General features: G+C 39.6%; 1 protein-coding gene across 3 annotated transcripts in view; it reads right to left on the reverse strand.

Moving 5' to 3' along the window:
* Window positions 1–13,687, reverse strand: part of ECPAS (Ecm29 proteasome adaptor and scaffold) — a 68,774-nt gene that overhangs the window by 5,979 nt on the left and 49,108 nt on the right. For all 3 annotated transcript variants that reach the window (XM_039328975.1, XM_039328976.1, XM_039328977.1), the window contains 9 exons: window positions 13,384–13,449; window positions 12,715–12,804; window positions 11,605–11,671; window positions 10,766–10,857; window positions 10,610–10,676; window positions 8,030–8,221; window positions 5,763–5,971; window positions 5,150–5,193; window positions 1,938–2,130 (listed from right to left, as the gene is read on the reverse strand). In XM_039328975.1, the coding sequence (XP_039184909.1) occupies window positions 1,938–2,130; window positions 5,150–5,193; window positions 5,763–5,971; window positions 8,030–8,221; window positions 10,610–10,676; window positions 10,766–10,857; window positions 11,605–11,671; window positions 12,715–12,804; window positions 13,384–13,449 (1,020 nt within the window). The remainder of the gene's footprint in view (window positions 1–1,937; window positions 2,131–5,149; window positions 5,194–5,762; window positions 5,972–8,029; window positions 8,222–10,609; window positions 10,677–10,765; window positions 10,858–11,604; window positions 11,672–12,714; window positions 12,805–13,383; window positions 13,450–13,687) is intronic.

A 13,687-nucleotide genomic window follows, 5' to 3' on the forward strand; every position in this document is an offset into this window, starting at 1 on the left:
TTTTTACAAACATCCAGACAGCAATTCCATTAAATTATACTACATTTTGTTAGTAACAAAGCATTCAGAGTTAATATACTGAAATGTAAAACATTTTATTTACATGAAAGCTAATCACAGCATCTCTATTGCAGGAGACTAGACTTGCCAAATTTAATTAGCATACTGATAAAAATAATGTTTTAAATCTGATAGCTCAGCGGTTCTCAACCTATGGGTCGCGGCCCCATTTGGGGTCGATCGACCATTTCACGGGGGTCGCCAAGCAGGCTGTCCACCATTTTTTCCCCTTTTCCGGCGGGTGCCTTACCTCCCTTGGGCTGGGCCAGCTGGCGGCCCAGCTGGTGGTCGGCCTGCTCCGTCTCTGTTGCTTGCCAGCTACGCCTCGGCTGGCGCAGGGGGCGGCACCACGCATGCGCGGCGCTCCCGGGCAGGGAAAGTCCTCGACTTACGACCGGCTGGGTAGTCCTCGACTTACGACCAGTTGGGTAGTCCTCGACTTATGACCGGTTGGGGGTCGCGGCATTAAAAAGGTTGAGAACCACTGTGATAGCTGATGGCAGGGACCATTTCCTTAATCTCACAGTCCAGCCAAGAAGTCACTCTAGTCATACTTGCCTCATAAAGAGACAGATCCCTAGGTAAGGTATATTCACACAATTTTAGGCTCTCAATTACATTCGCTGAAGAGAAAGTCAGGAAAGGAAATAAAAAGCTAGAAATCAGTGTAGAAAAAATAAAATTTTATGGAACTCTACTAAGATAGAAGTGTCCCCAAAACCCTAACTCAGTGGTTCTCAACCTTTTTAATGCCACGACCCCCAACCGGTCGTAAGTCGAGGACTACTCAACCGGTCGTAAGTCGAAGACTACTCAACTGGTGCAGCACCATTTGCAGAATGGGACTTTTGGCGGGCTCAGCAGGGCAGAGACAGCCTGAACAATTCCTATTAGCTTTTGAAAGCCAATAGAATTAGACTCTATTCAAGAGAGTCTAATTCTATTGGCTTTCAAAAGCCAATAGAATAAAAGAGAGTAGCACAGCTAAGGAAAAGGGGGAAAAAATGGCGGACTCCGTTGTTTGGCGACCCCCGTGAAATGGTCGTTCGACCCCAAATGGGGTCCCGACCCACAGGTTGAGAACCACTGCCCTAACTGGATATTAAGAAACTTGAAAACAGCTCTTCTGCCACAGGTGCATTAGCTGCCATTTGCCCTATCTTTATGAAGGATTTACAACCCATTTGAAAGCAGCATCCTTCAAAGAGGGTGAGATATAAAGGGCTGATTCACTTGATTGTTCTCCAAAGAATAATATAGGATTGAGACCAAGTCTTCAGAAACAAGGAGTACAAATGCATTAGAAATTTCTGGCTTCCTCTAGCCAGGAAGCAATTTTGTATGAGGTCTTTCTGCTATGTAGCAATAGCAATAGCACTTAGGCTTATATATTGCTTCACAGCCCTCTCTAAGCAGTTTACAAGGCGAGCATACTGCCCCCAACAATCTGGATCCTCATTTTACCAACCTCAGAAGGATGGAAGACTGAGTCAACCCTGAGCCAGTCAGAATTGAACTGTTGGTGGTGGGCAGAGTCAGCCTGCAATATGGCATTTTAACCGCTGTGCCATATATCACCATAGCACCAGCTGGTAAAGCTGTATAAAAATTCTAAACAGCTTGCTAGTTCTTCTTTGGTCAGACTGAATAGTAAGCTTTTTAAAAGCAAGAATGAGCAGCAAACTAAGTTGTTTTTTTTTTGCTTTGACCTCAGTGGGGAATCTTGATGTCCTCCCCGCTTTTCACAACACCCCAGCCAGACTTACAAGATTTTTTATATGGATTACATAGAACAATTCACAGAACTAGCAAATCCAAAAAATGTACTATTTTTTAGTGATGCTATTATTCCAATCCAAGGAGGGCTGATAGATCACCTTCTTTATTACTGGAAAGTTTATGTCTGTCAGTTCCTGGAACCTATTTTCCTGTGTAGCCTTAAGCACATCAGCCGTACATCGGAGCGCTACAATCTTGTACCGTAGGTTTTCTTTACGGCATTCTTTCAGCATTGCCTGTACGACATCATCAACACTGGGCTGGTTGGGCAAAGGTTTGCGCAGTTCCACACTAAAATCAATAAAGGATGAACAGGACACGACTGATCTATTTGTCTCCTTGATATTACACCAAGCCTCTTAATCTAGCTCACCCTCTAAGTATATTCTCTTGCAAAATGTGCATATTCCCTTTAAGTACTTAAAACCTATCATGTGGCTATGTAGACAACTTGGCATCTTATTGTAAAATGCTTTGAATTTTTGAAAAAGCAGCTAATGAACACTGTTGATCAGCAGCAAAAAAATCACTAGTATATTGGCATTAAGAATAACTAGAATAAAATATGCTGGAAAAGTCTGTGTCCACTATCACATACACATGCAATGTTTTGTTTTGAATACCAGTGAAATAATCAAAACACACATCTAGTGGAATTAGTGTATGTTGGGACACAACCTTGCAAAATATTTTATTGCAACAGTTTTACTTGCAGACAGAGCCCTGCAAAATTTAAGAAACATTTTAAAAATCAGGCAGATATGTTGTATGGGAGAATTTTTGGTGATATCAGGAATTTTGGGGGGGAAATGAACATAGTAGAAAAGGAAACAGGTAAAAGAAGGAAAAGTAAAACAGGACAAATGTAGGAAGAAAAATATGAATCCAGTATGAAAAAAAAATATAAGACAGATTAAAAGCCCCCTCCAAAAAATGGAAAATGGGCATATGGAAAGATGATTTTTGGAACAAGGTGCAAAGAATTATGTTAAGAGTGGTATGTGCATATATGGAATTATGTTAATAGGAAACATGAAAAAACTGCTTGGTGGAATGATGTAAATGATGTGAAGAAGCAAATGATGAAAAATTGCATGTTAAAAGAAGAATTGCTGCAAAAATGAGAGAAATATAGTTTACATAAAAAGAAAAAGAATTGCAATGATAATCAAAAAGATCAAGAAACAGAAAAGGTCAAAAGAGGCAGAAAAAAATATAGTGTTCATGGAAAAAGACTGTTTTGAAAGTAGTTGAAGAGGGGTAAGCTCCCAGAAAGAGTAAACAGAATTAAAAATTAAAGCAACAAAATGATTTGGGATAAAACTGATGTGAGAGAATGCTGGAAGAAATATTTTAAAAATCTGTATAAAAATAATTGTCAAATATCAAATAATGGAAATATGCATGAATGTTGATATCCAAGAAAAAAAATGACAAAAAAGAAATCATAAATGCTGTGAAAATTTTGAAAATGGATCAAGCTATAAGTGTAGATGATATAATTGAGAAGAGTTGTAATTAGTTTTACCTGTGTGTAAAGGCTACTTTGGACTGGAATATTGCCATTACTATTCACCCATAAAAAAGGAAAGGTAGCAAGCAGAAATGCAGAAACTACAGGAAATTAGTTTATAAAATGTGCTTAGGATGATTTCTGGCAGATTTTTTGACTAAAAGGCAATGAAAAATCTCACTGAGCAAAATCTGGGAAGTGCAATGTAGCTTTATGCTGGGCAGATTCTTTGCTCTTTCAGCTCCACATTTGTAAAAAATATTTCATAATTAATTCTTCTTTACTTTATCGTATGTTTTCTCTAAATCAACAAACATAGAGTTAGCATTATTTTTTACAAATTCCCCTGAAGAGCAAAGGGGAAAGAATTGCAAAAAAATAAGGCTGTATGTTTGTTGATTTAGAGAAAACACGTGATAAAGTAAATAAGAATTACCGTATATGCCGGCGTATAAGGCGACTTCCGCGAGCGCTAAAATCGGTGCCAAAGACAGGGGTCGTCTTATACGCCAAGTCGTCTTATACGCTGGAAATACTGGTAGTTTCCGGCGTATAAGACGACGTTCTAGGAATGCGGCTCGGCGATAAAAACAGGGGTCGTCTTATATGCCGGGTCGCCTTGTACGCCGGCATATACGGTAATTATGAAATATTTTTTTACAAATGTGGAGCTGAAACTTCCTTGTTGAATGCCGTAAGAATAATATAGTATCTGTGTAAAGCATCTGTGGGAAAAACCCAGAATACTAAGTAAAGGTTCAGCATTGAACAAGGAGTGTATCTCCTTGGTTGTTTAATGAATTATGGATATCTATATAAGGAATACTTGTAAATATAGAAGACGTGTGTTGGATATATGAATGTACATGCATTTCAAATGTGATTCTCTGTTCCCTACTTCATCCTTTTTATTTAACATCCATGGGGGGGGAAGATGTCTAAGTCAGTTTTTGATTCCTGGGGACTTGACTGACTTGCAGTTTTCTTGAAGAGGGTTTTTGGAAGTGGTTTGCCATTGCTTCTTTCCTAGGGCTAGGACAGAGGAACAACTCTCACCCAGTTGGCTTTATGCCTAACGTAGGACTGAAACTCATGGTCTCCCAATTTCTAGCTTAGTGCCTTAACCGCTACACTAAAGTCAATTTCATTTGTCCTAACGATTACAAGAAATCTTCTAGTTAAATAATAAATAAAATTTTATCCTGTGCTGAAATGGACCGGTTAACTCTAGAGATGAACAATAAAACTGAAACAGAGTATTATGAAATTTGGAAAAATTTGTACGATTGGTTAGAGATAAGGAGGATCGCTGAGATGATTATCAATTGACTAGTTGACATTATAAGGACTTCTTATTAGTACCTATATTAGGACACAACTGAATGATATGTAAATACGTTGATGATTGAAAGATGCTTTATCAAAAAATTTGCAGATGTTATACGCACAGTTTGTTATACTCTGTCCTGTTATAAAATGTATTTTAAGTTTCTGTTTTTCTTTCTGTAACATAAGGTAATACTAATAGCACTGTTAAAGCCAGGGAAGTTGAATCCTGTCCATTTTTGTTTTTAAAATGTACATTTAATAAAATTTGTAAAAAAAAAGAAAGAAATCTTCTAGTTCACTTCTTTTTTAAAAAAAATAATTAAAAATACTTCCAATATTTTAAGAAAGTCAAGAGATTGTAGTAATACCTAAAGTCCCTTCAGTACTTTTCTAGGAATCAATGAGGAAATTTATCTCATCCCCAAACCAATGAGAAACTTTCAGACCAGGAGATGAACGTATTTTTACCTGCATGAACAGACGACACTGGCAATTGCTTTTAATAGCTCTTCCTAAAAACATTATAAATAAGAGATAAATGTTAGTATGTGATTTTTATATTGTCCCCACAAAGATTTAGAAGTACCACGACAAATGTGCAAGTTACATCTTTTATAAACATTTGTTTGTGAACTATAATGATATCCAGTTGGGCGAAAGACTAGAGAGAACAAAAACAGTGCACGACAACAGGGCCAGCTCAGCCTGACTTACATTACAGTTTTTCCTTCTAAAGTAAACTTGTTTTTCCCAATTGGCCTCCTAGAATTTCTTTTTAAAATCAAACACCAACTAGTATATTAATGATTCTGCAAACACAGATCCATTAAACTCACAGTGTATACCCCAGCACTTTAGAACCTACTTGACAACAACGTGCAAATTTTATTTATTTATTTATTAAATTTAACACTCCCCCTCCCCCATCTCACCTATTTGGCCTCTGGGCAGTTTATAAAATAAAAGCCATTCAGCCAGTTACAGGCAGTCATGAAAAAGGAAATGCAAAGAATTGTAGTATTTTTTTAAATGTCTGCTTCTAAGCCCCAAAACAAACCACTGCACAGGTCACTGCTTTTACCTTTCCAGCCCATGTTCTTCCAGGCAGACCTTGCAACAGAGCCGCGAGCACCATGCCTAAGTGTGGAGGCACCAGAACGCCAGTCTGCTTTGCGATGGATGCCATGGCCGCCGCTCCTTGTGCTTTCATCTTCCAAGATGGAGACTGCAAAGCTTTCTGAGTAACTGCAATCAATTCCTCCATATAGAGCCTTAAGCCACCATAGGTACCTATGTTTCAAAATGCACAGCATTTACTAGAATGAATAAGAGAACCACTGCCACCGCTAACGGATGTTAAATGTGGGAGGTCCTCACTTAACAGTGGCAATTGGGACTGGGGTTTTCATCACTAAGTGATGTGGTTATAAAGTATGGAATCTAGCGATGGCAATCCTGGCAGCTCCTATTGTCATCATTAGGCGAGGGTTGCGAGTTTTTAACAGGGAAGCAGGCTGGAGGACAGGTGAGTATAGGAGTAAAGGCAGGATGGGAAGGTGCTGTTTTGCGATGGCAAGTGTACACGGGCTGGAGAGAGCAAGCGCTGCTGCACCACGTGATGGCAGGAGGACTGAGGAGGGGACGCTGCTGCCCCGTGAGGGGGTACCGCTTCACCGTGCAAGGGCAGCTAGACAGGGAAGGGGTTGCATGGGGCTCCTTGAAAGAACAAGAGGGTGGGAAGTAACTTGCATCCTCTCCTGCTGACAGGAAAGGTTGCAAATGGTGATGACGGGACACTGCAACCATCATTAATTGTGAGCCAGTTGCCAAGTGCCCAGGTTGTGATCATGTGACTTCAGGGGTGTTGCAGCGGCCAAAACTTTGACGACTGGTCCTCAGTAACACATATTCAACAGTAACGTTGAATAGTTGCTGAAGAAGTTGTTGTTAACCAAGAACTACCTGTAGAGAAATTGGGGACAGAGCCTCTAATACAGTGGTTCTCAACCTGTGGGTCGGGACCCCATTTGGGGTTGAACGACCATTTCATGGGGGTCGCCAAACAAGGCTGTCTGCCATTTTTTCCCCCTTTTCTTTGGCCACGCCCCTGGCATCCGGTGATATATAAGTGGTTGGGGGTCACCACAACATGGGGAACTGTATTATGGGGTCACGGCATTAGAAAGGTTGAGAACCACTGCTCTAATATTTAGAGAGAGAGAAGCCTGGAACAGTGATTCCTGCTTTAGGAAAAGTGAAAAGGCGTGAGCCAGCCTGGTCCTTTGAACGTTGGACTGGGTTCAAAAGTTCAGTATGTAAAGTGAATTCATTGTGGTTTTGGGCCACAATTTTATTATTTCATTTTATTTTATTATTTTATTTTTATTATTGCCAATCTCACTGTCACACAATTCTGGGTAGTTTACAATCTGATAAAACAATAATATAAAAGAGGAAAACAATAAGCACATTAAAATTAAAAAGAGTATATATTATGTTTGGCTTTTAAGAGAAAAGGGTAGAATATAAGTGAAATTAATTTAACAATTTAATGAATAAATAGGCAAAAAGTCCCAGTTCAAATTGTACTTGGAGAAAGCAAGTCTGAGCATAACTTAAAAAAACAACAACATAATGACATGGAGATATCTGTGGGGTTTTCCACACTTGGAATACTGCATCCAGTTTTGGTCACCACAATGTAAAAAAGATGCTGAGACTCTAGAAAGAGTACAGAGAAGAGCAACAAAGATGATTAGGGGACTGGAGGTTAAAGCATATAAGGAACGGATGCTGGAATTGGGTATGTCTAGTTTAACGAAGAGAAGGACGAGGGGGGACATGATAGCAGTGTTCCAGTATCTCAGGGGCTACCACAAAGAAGAGGGAGTCAAGCTATTCTCCAAGGCGCCTGAAGGCAGGACAAGAAGCAACGGATGGAAACTGATCAAGGAGAGAAGCAACCTAGAACTAAGGAGAAACTTCCTGACAGTTAGAACAATTAACCAGTGGAACAACCTGCCTCCAGAAGCGATGAATGCTCCAACACTGGAAGTTTTAAGAAGAGACTAGACAGCCACTTGTCCAAAATGGTATAGGGTTTCCTGCCTGAACAGGGGGTTGGACTCGATGACCTCCAAAGTCCCTTCCAACATTATTATCATCTTCTTCTTCTTCATCATCATCATCATCATCATCATCATCATTATTATTATTATTATAAAATAAACTAAGAGGACTTTGCATAACCTCTACTTTCAAAGACCAAGATCATTATTTTATTTTAGGATTTGTATTCTATGAAGTGGTCCTACAGTAGCGAAGTTCATGAACGGTAGATCCACTTACCAGGTACGTTTTCCTGCCATACTTCAGTCCACAGGTTGCCTTCCTCCTTCTCTGCTTTGTCTTCTTCAGGAATTTCATGCATGCCCAAAAAAGCCAGAGGCAAAACGCACTTGGCTTGATTCTTCAGTACATCTGGGCTGTAGCGTCCAATAGCATGCATCGTTAAAGCACATGCCATTTTATAGACTGGTTCTAAAATAAAAAACACAGTGAGAAAAGCATGATTCCCTGCTATCATTGCAGCTCAGGGCTCAATGTTCTGCTTTCTTAACATTATTCAAAGTTCTGGTCATTTAGAAAATATGGGACGTAAGCAAGTCTATAAATCAAAGATGTATAACTTTTACTAGGTGGAGAATTACATTGCTCTTTCAAGTGGTGTATCAAGAATCATGTTCCAAAAAAGTGGGCAAGACAAAAACAAAAATTAGATTTTACTGCAATAACATTTAACTGTAAGTAAAACCCATTAAATAATGGCAATATAATTATTTCCTATAAATTTAAAGCTTCTTTCCTCCTGATACATTAAAAAATGAATAGCAACATTTTGAAGGGCTCTAAGGGCAGTGTTTCCCAAACTTGACAATTTTAAGGCATGAGGACTTCAACTCCCAGAATTCCACAGCCAGCAATGCTGGCTGTGGAATTCTGGGAGTTGAAGTCCACATGCCTTAAAATTGTCAAGTTTGGGAAACACTGCTCTAGGGACACATGCTACAGTTCAGGAAATGCAGGTTCTATGCTCTTGCTGCAAATGAAATAGAACTCATATGATTTTTGCCTATTCTGAAATAAAATTACCTGGAGGAAAAAAAAATAAGAAAATGCTTCTTCTTTTCACTGCATGTTGAACAAAAAGTCAAAACAAGTATAAAACTGTAGCAATGATTACTTTGCAAAGAGTCAAGTTGTAAGACTAAGTATGACCCAAAGTTTGATCACTGATCGATGCAGTCGTTAGGTGAAATAGGACGTGGCCACATTGCTTAGTAATGGCAATCCCAGCAGTCCCCATTGCAATCGTTAACCAAATTCTACTGGTCATCAGGTGAGGACTCATCCTAATCCAAGCAATTCCTGGCTTGGTCTTTCCCAGTCCTGAGCTTCAGTAAGGTAAGGCAGTGGTGCCCAACCTTTCTGGAACCAAGGACTGGTTTCATGAAAGACAATTTTTCCACAGACCTTGTGTGTGTGTTTGTGTCTGTGTGTGTGTGTGTTTCGCATGCAATCTAGATCCCACACATGTGCAGGCGAAGCTTCACTCACTTTCCCACTGCTTACGCAGCCTGGTACCTAACAGTCCATGGACCGGTACCTGTCCCCGATCCAGGGCTTGGGGGCCCCTCAAATAAAGGACTGCCTCCTCTTGAATTCCCACCACCTGCCTATCTATCCCCATCTCTGCCCTTTTGGTCGCCCTACATTGCAGCTCTCCTCAGCAGCAGTGCTGGGGCTAAAATAAAGCCCCAAGGCTCTCAGTGGTCACCAGTGTCCCTAGGCCTCAACTTCAACCTCAGTGCCACTGCTGCCAGTGAGGACTGCCACTGTGTAAGGTGGTCAAAGGGACAAAGATGGTGAAGAGATAAGAAAGCTTCTGACGCCTTCTGAATCATCCCAAGAACAGGGTGCAGTATTTGGACAACAGTGCAAGCGACCTCGTGAAGAAGGCCTGGCATGGTCAGCATCTGCCTCTTATAGGGCCAGGCTGGGCACACTTTGTCTATGGTGGGAAGATGTTGAAGGTCAAACTCGGTGCAGCAGGGCTTGTGGAGCATGGGACAGTGGGGGGTTTTGTACCGTGACATGGGGCTTGAGGTAGCAATATTTGGCGGCCTGCAGTGGGGCTGAAGTAGAGGCCTAGGGCGGTCAATAGCAGCCAGGTAATACTGCTAAAAGCCTCTACTTCAGCCCCAATACTGATGCCAGAGTACGGTTGTGTAGGCTTGGCAAAAGGGAGAGATAGGTGGGGGGGGGAATTGAAGCGCCCTTGCAGTTGTATGTATGGACAGGCTGCTAAGCACCTAAATTTTGATCACATTACTGTGGGAGTGCTACAATGGCCATACCTTGAGAGCTACCTATATTATTCATATTTTCTGCATATTAAACCTATCAAATTAATGAACAGAAGAGTTTCACAAATTAAATCAAAATAATTTTGACACAGACAGCTGGAAAAAACACTTATTTAGTGGGTTTAAGGCTAAACTAAGGTCTTTTTCAATCTAAAATCAACACCAGCTGCTTATGTAATGAGATAGTCGGCCTTTTCAGAGATTTTCAAGTGAGTCACACTCAAGTTAATGTAAAAGTGTTTAAATAGCAAAACCTCTGAATGGATTTTATATAAGCATTTTCTGTCAAACACTATATGAGATGAAAGCATTTTAAGAGAAAGAGCTGTTTAGTAAGCTTAGCATGCTAGCAAAGAAAAGCAATTCTCAAACTATCCAGGTTGCATTTTAAAACAAAAGTAATAGCAATGTCATACCCATTACATATGCTACTAAGAATGAAACATTTTAAAAATATTTAACATTCTACAATGTTTTAAAAATAGTTTTCTTAAGCCAATACCTTCCTTCTCCATGTACCAACTGTTGAGCTTCTGGAGTAACTTGTCAGTGCTGCTGTCTCTTGAAGTCTTAAAAAAAACAACCAGAAAATCTTATATTACTACTGAACCCACAAAACCAGACAGAAAAGTCTCAAAACTGAGGAAGCATAACTTACTCTAACTAAATGTCCCAAGGCAAATGCAAAGCTCTTCTGCACCACACTATTGCGATCAGTTAGGCCACTAAGTAAAGCACTCATGAGTTTACCTATGGTATGTAAGAGAGGAAATTATTTTAGCAATCAACTGTCTCTATGCAGACAAGTAGAAAGTCAATTCCCAAACCTTCTGATACAATTAATACAATAAAAAAGATAAGGTTTAATGTATTACACAACTACGCCAACAGCTACAACACACCTTGATGGCTCAAAACAACAAAATACAGTGACAGATGACCAATGCTATAATGTAATTTTCTTCAAACAAGTTTCCATATACTGTAGTCCTGGTTTTTAATCATTAGTTTGAATAAAGAGATCACTGTTGACTATAGGAATTGATTTCTGCCTTTGTGCTGACTTAAATACATGTAATGCAGGGGTGTCAAACTGCTGGCCCATGGGCCGGATGAGTCATCCGGAAGCCGTGCCCACCCCATTGCCGGCAATGGCAAAACCGTCCCGATACGTTGCACGTCACGTGATGTCGCGAGTTTGACATGTCTGATATAATGGGAAAAGCAGCTATATATTTAATAATTTCCTCTGTCTCTCCTCTAATGGGAGGAGCAGCAATCTATCCTTCTTTCACCACTATGTTGAAAAGTTGTTGTTTTTTTAAAAAGAATTATCTTGTATAAAAGGTTAGAGGTCTAAAATCCTTAAGGCAGATTAGGAAAATCTTTTGCAGGTTAGTAATGTTTTGGGGTTTATTTGCAAAACGGAAAAAAAGAAAAGAAAAAGAGTAAATCAGCCAAGGCTTAAAAGGAAGAAAATGTGACTCTAAAACCTACCAGCATATGGTGTCAAATCTTGGGGGCACTGAGTGGTTAGTGACACAATTACACTAGCACAACCACCCTAAAAAGAGTAAAAATGGGAAAGGCAGAGATTAGTTTATTCTTCTGGGTGAAAAAAGAAGCTTACATCTGCACATTTACTTAGAAACAAGCCACACTGAATTCAGTGATGCTACTCTGAATGAATACAGGCAGTCCTCACTTACCGACATAGCAACCATTCGAAGTTACAAAGGTGCTGAAAAAAAGAGACTTAGGACTAGTCCTCAAAGTAGTGGCCACTGGAGCATCCCCATGGTCATGTGACTGTGATTACGGGTGCTTGCCAACTGGTGTGCATTTACAACAGTCACAGCATTACATGATTACACGATCAACACTTGCAACTTTCATAGCTGTTTTCATTGTGCAAGCTGGCAGGAAGTTGCAAGCGTGGTTCACGTGGCATCCAATGGGATTCACCTAACAACCACGTCCATGACCTGACAAACGAATATCGTTAAGTCAGGCACAAGTCACATGATTTTCACTTCATCACTGCATTGCTTAGCAACAGAGTTGCCAGTCTGTAAATGAGGACGACCTACACAGAGAATCAGACAGCTAGTCAGAATTCTGACAGTATGAATGACAAGGAAATAGCCACCATATTATTCATTATCGAATTTTATTTGCAGGAACTACAAGTGCAGAATATCTAAAAATGGCAGCTTAGTTGAATTACACCAGTTATCTGCCCCTCCCAAGTATCCTTCCCCTAGCACTAAGACTTCCTCATATTCAGTCACTGTTAATCTCAGTAGAATGGCAATGCCAGAGTCTCCACAGCACTGCCAGGGAAGGCATAATGGATGCTATACAATTGCATCACCTTCTGCATAAGACATGACCATCCTTTCCTGACTTTCTCTTCTGAGTTTGTCAGTATCTCATCTCTGGATAGGTCTACATAAACTGCATTCACTTTCATCACAGGATAAAATCATTGTATATTTATAATTACACAAATAAAGAGATATATTTAGGTGGCTGTGCACATTTAAGTATGTGCTTATCGTTCCCAACTTTCCTGCACCACGCTTCTTTCATAAAGCATAAGAATACCTTAGTGCCAATGCCGATTCCACTTCTAGTCAGTTCACAGAGCCTGGGAATCAGCTCTCCCAAAACAGACACATCTAAATATTGCAAGCACTGGAGAAACAAACCAAAAGAAAATCAAAGTATCCAAGATTAATATAGCAAAACAGATTACTAGACTGTTGCTCACAAGCTGCTTGTTAGCATTCTGCAGGAAGAAGAACCGTTGGAGCAGGAACAACTTAAAATACATCCACTTTCATCCAGTACTTTCTTTGCAGAAATGGTTTTGTTTCTATCAATGGCTGTTTAGCCTTCCATTGTCAAAGTGTAGCTTATCTAAAAACAGAAATGATAACCACTATTTTCTTTCCTTTTTGTGTGTGTGTGCATATGTGAGTGTGCAGGGGGAGGGACAGGTGTTGAGTGTTCAGGGCTATTTTACCCCTTACTTTATTTGCGTCCCTGTTATGCCAGGAAGGCTAGCCTGTTTTAAAAGGTCATGAATTTTTTTTTTTTTTGGCTAATTCTTCTGGGTTATTAATCAAGACGTTATTAGAACTGAACAATTTCCTAAATGAAATAATTAGAAATACCAATATTCTGCTATCAGTCTTAACCGGAATAATTTCATTATTACTTGAACTCTTCCTTGGTTCACCATATAAATCTTTTCTTAAAGCCAATTATTACCATATTTATAGTTTCCATCATTGGGGAGGACTTAGCAGCACTGAGTCTTGCAGTATCCATTGCAGCCTAAAAGATAAAAAAGAAAAATGATTTAAAAAAATCTAGAGATTAAAAGGTGACAAGAGAAAACAGAAGGCATATCTGGATACAGAGTAGCAAGCAATATTATGTTAAGAGAGACTGAAAAAACAAATAAAGATTCCTTAAAAAAGAGGAATAATGTTTATAAAATTATTAAACCCAGAGCTTATTTTAGCTAAATAGCATATACAAATTAAGTACATATTAAATATACCTTATTTAT

This window comes from Crotalus tigris, unplaced genomic scaffold, assembly GCF_016545835.1.
Source record: "Crotalus tigris isolate CLP2741 ecotype Arizona unplaced genomic scaffold, ASM1654583v1 scf7180000024386.1433019, whole genome shotgun sequence".
Classification (NCBI taxonomy): Eukaryota; Metazoa; Chordata; class Lepidosauria; order Squamata; family Viperidae; genus Crotalus; species Crotalus tigris.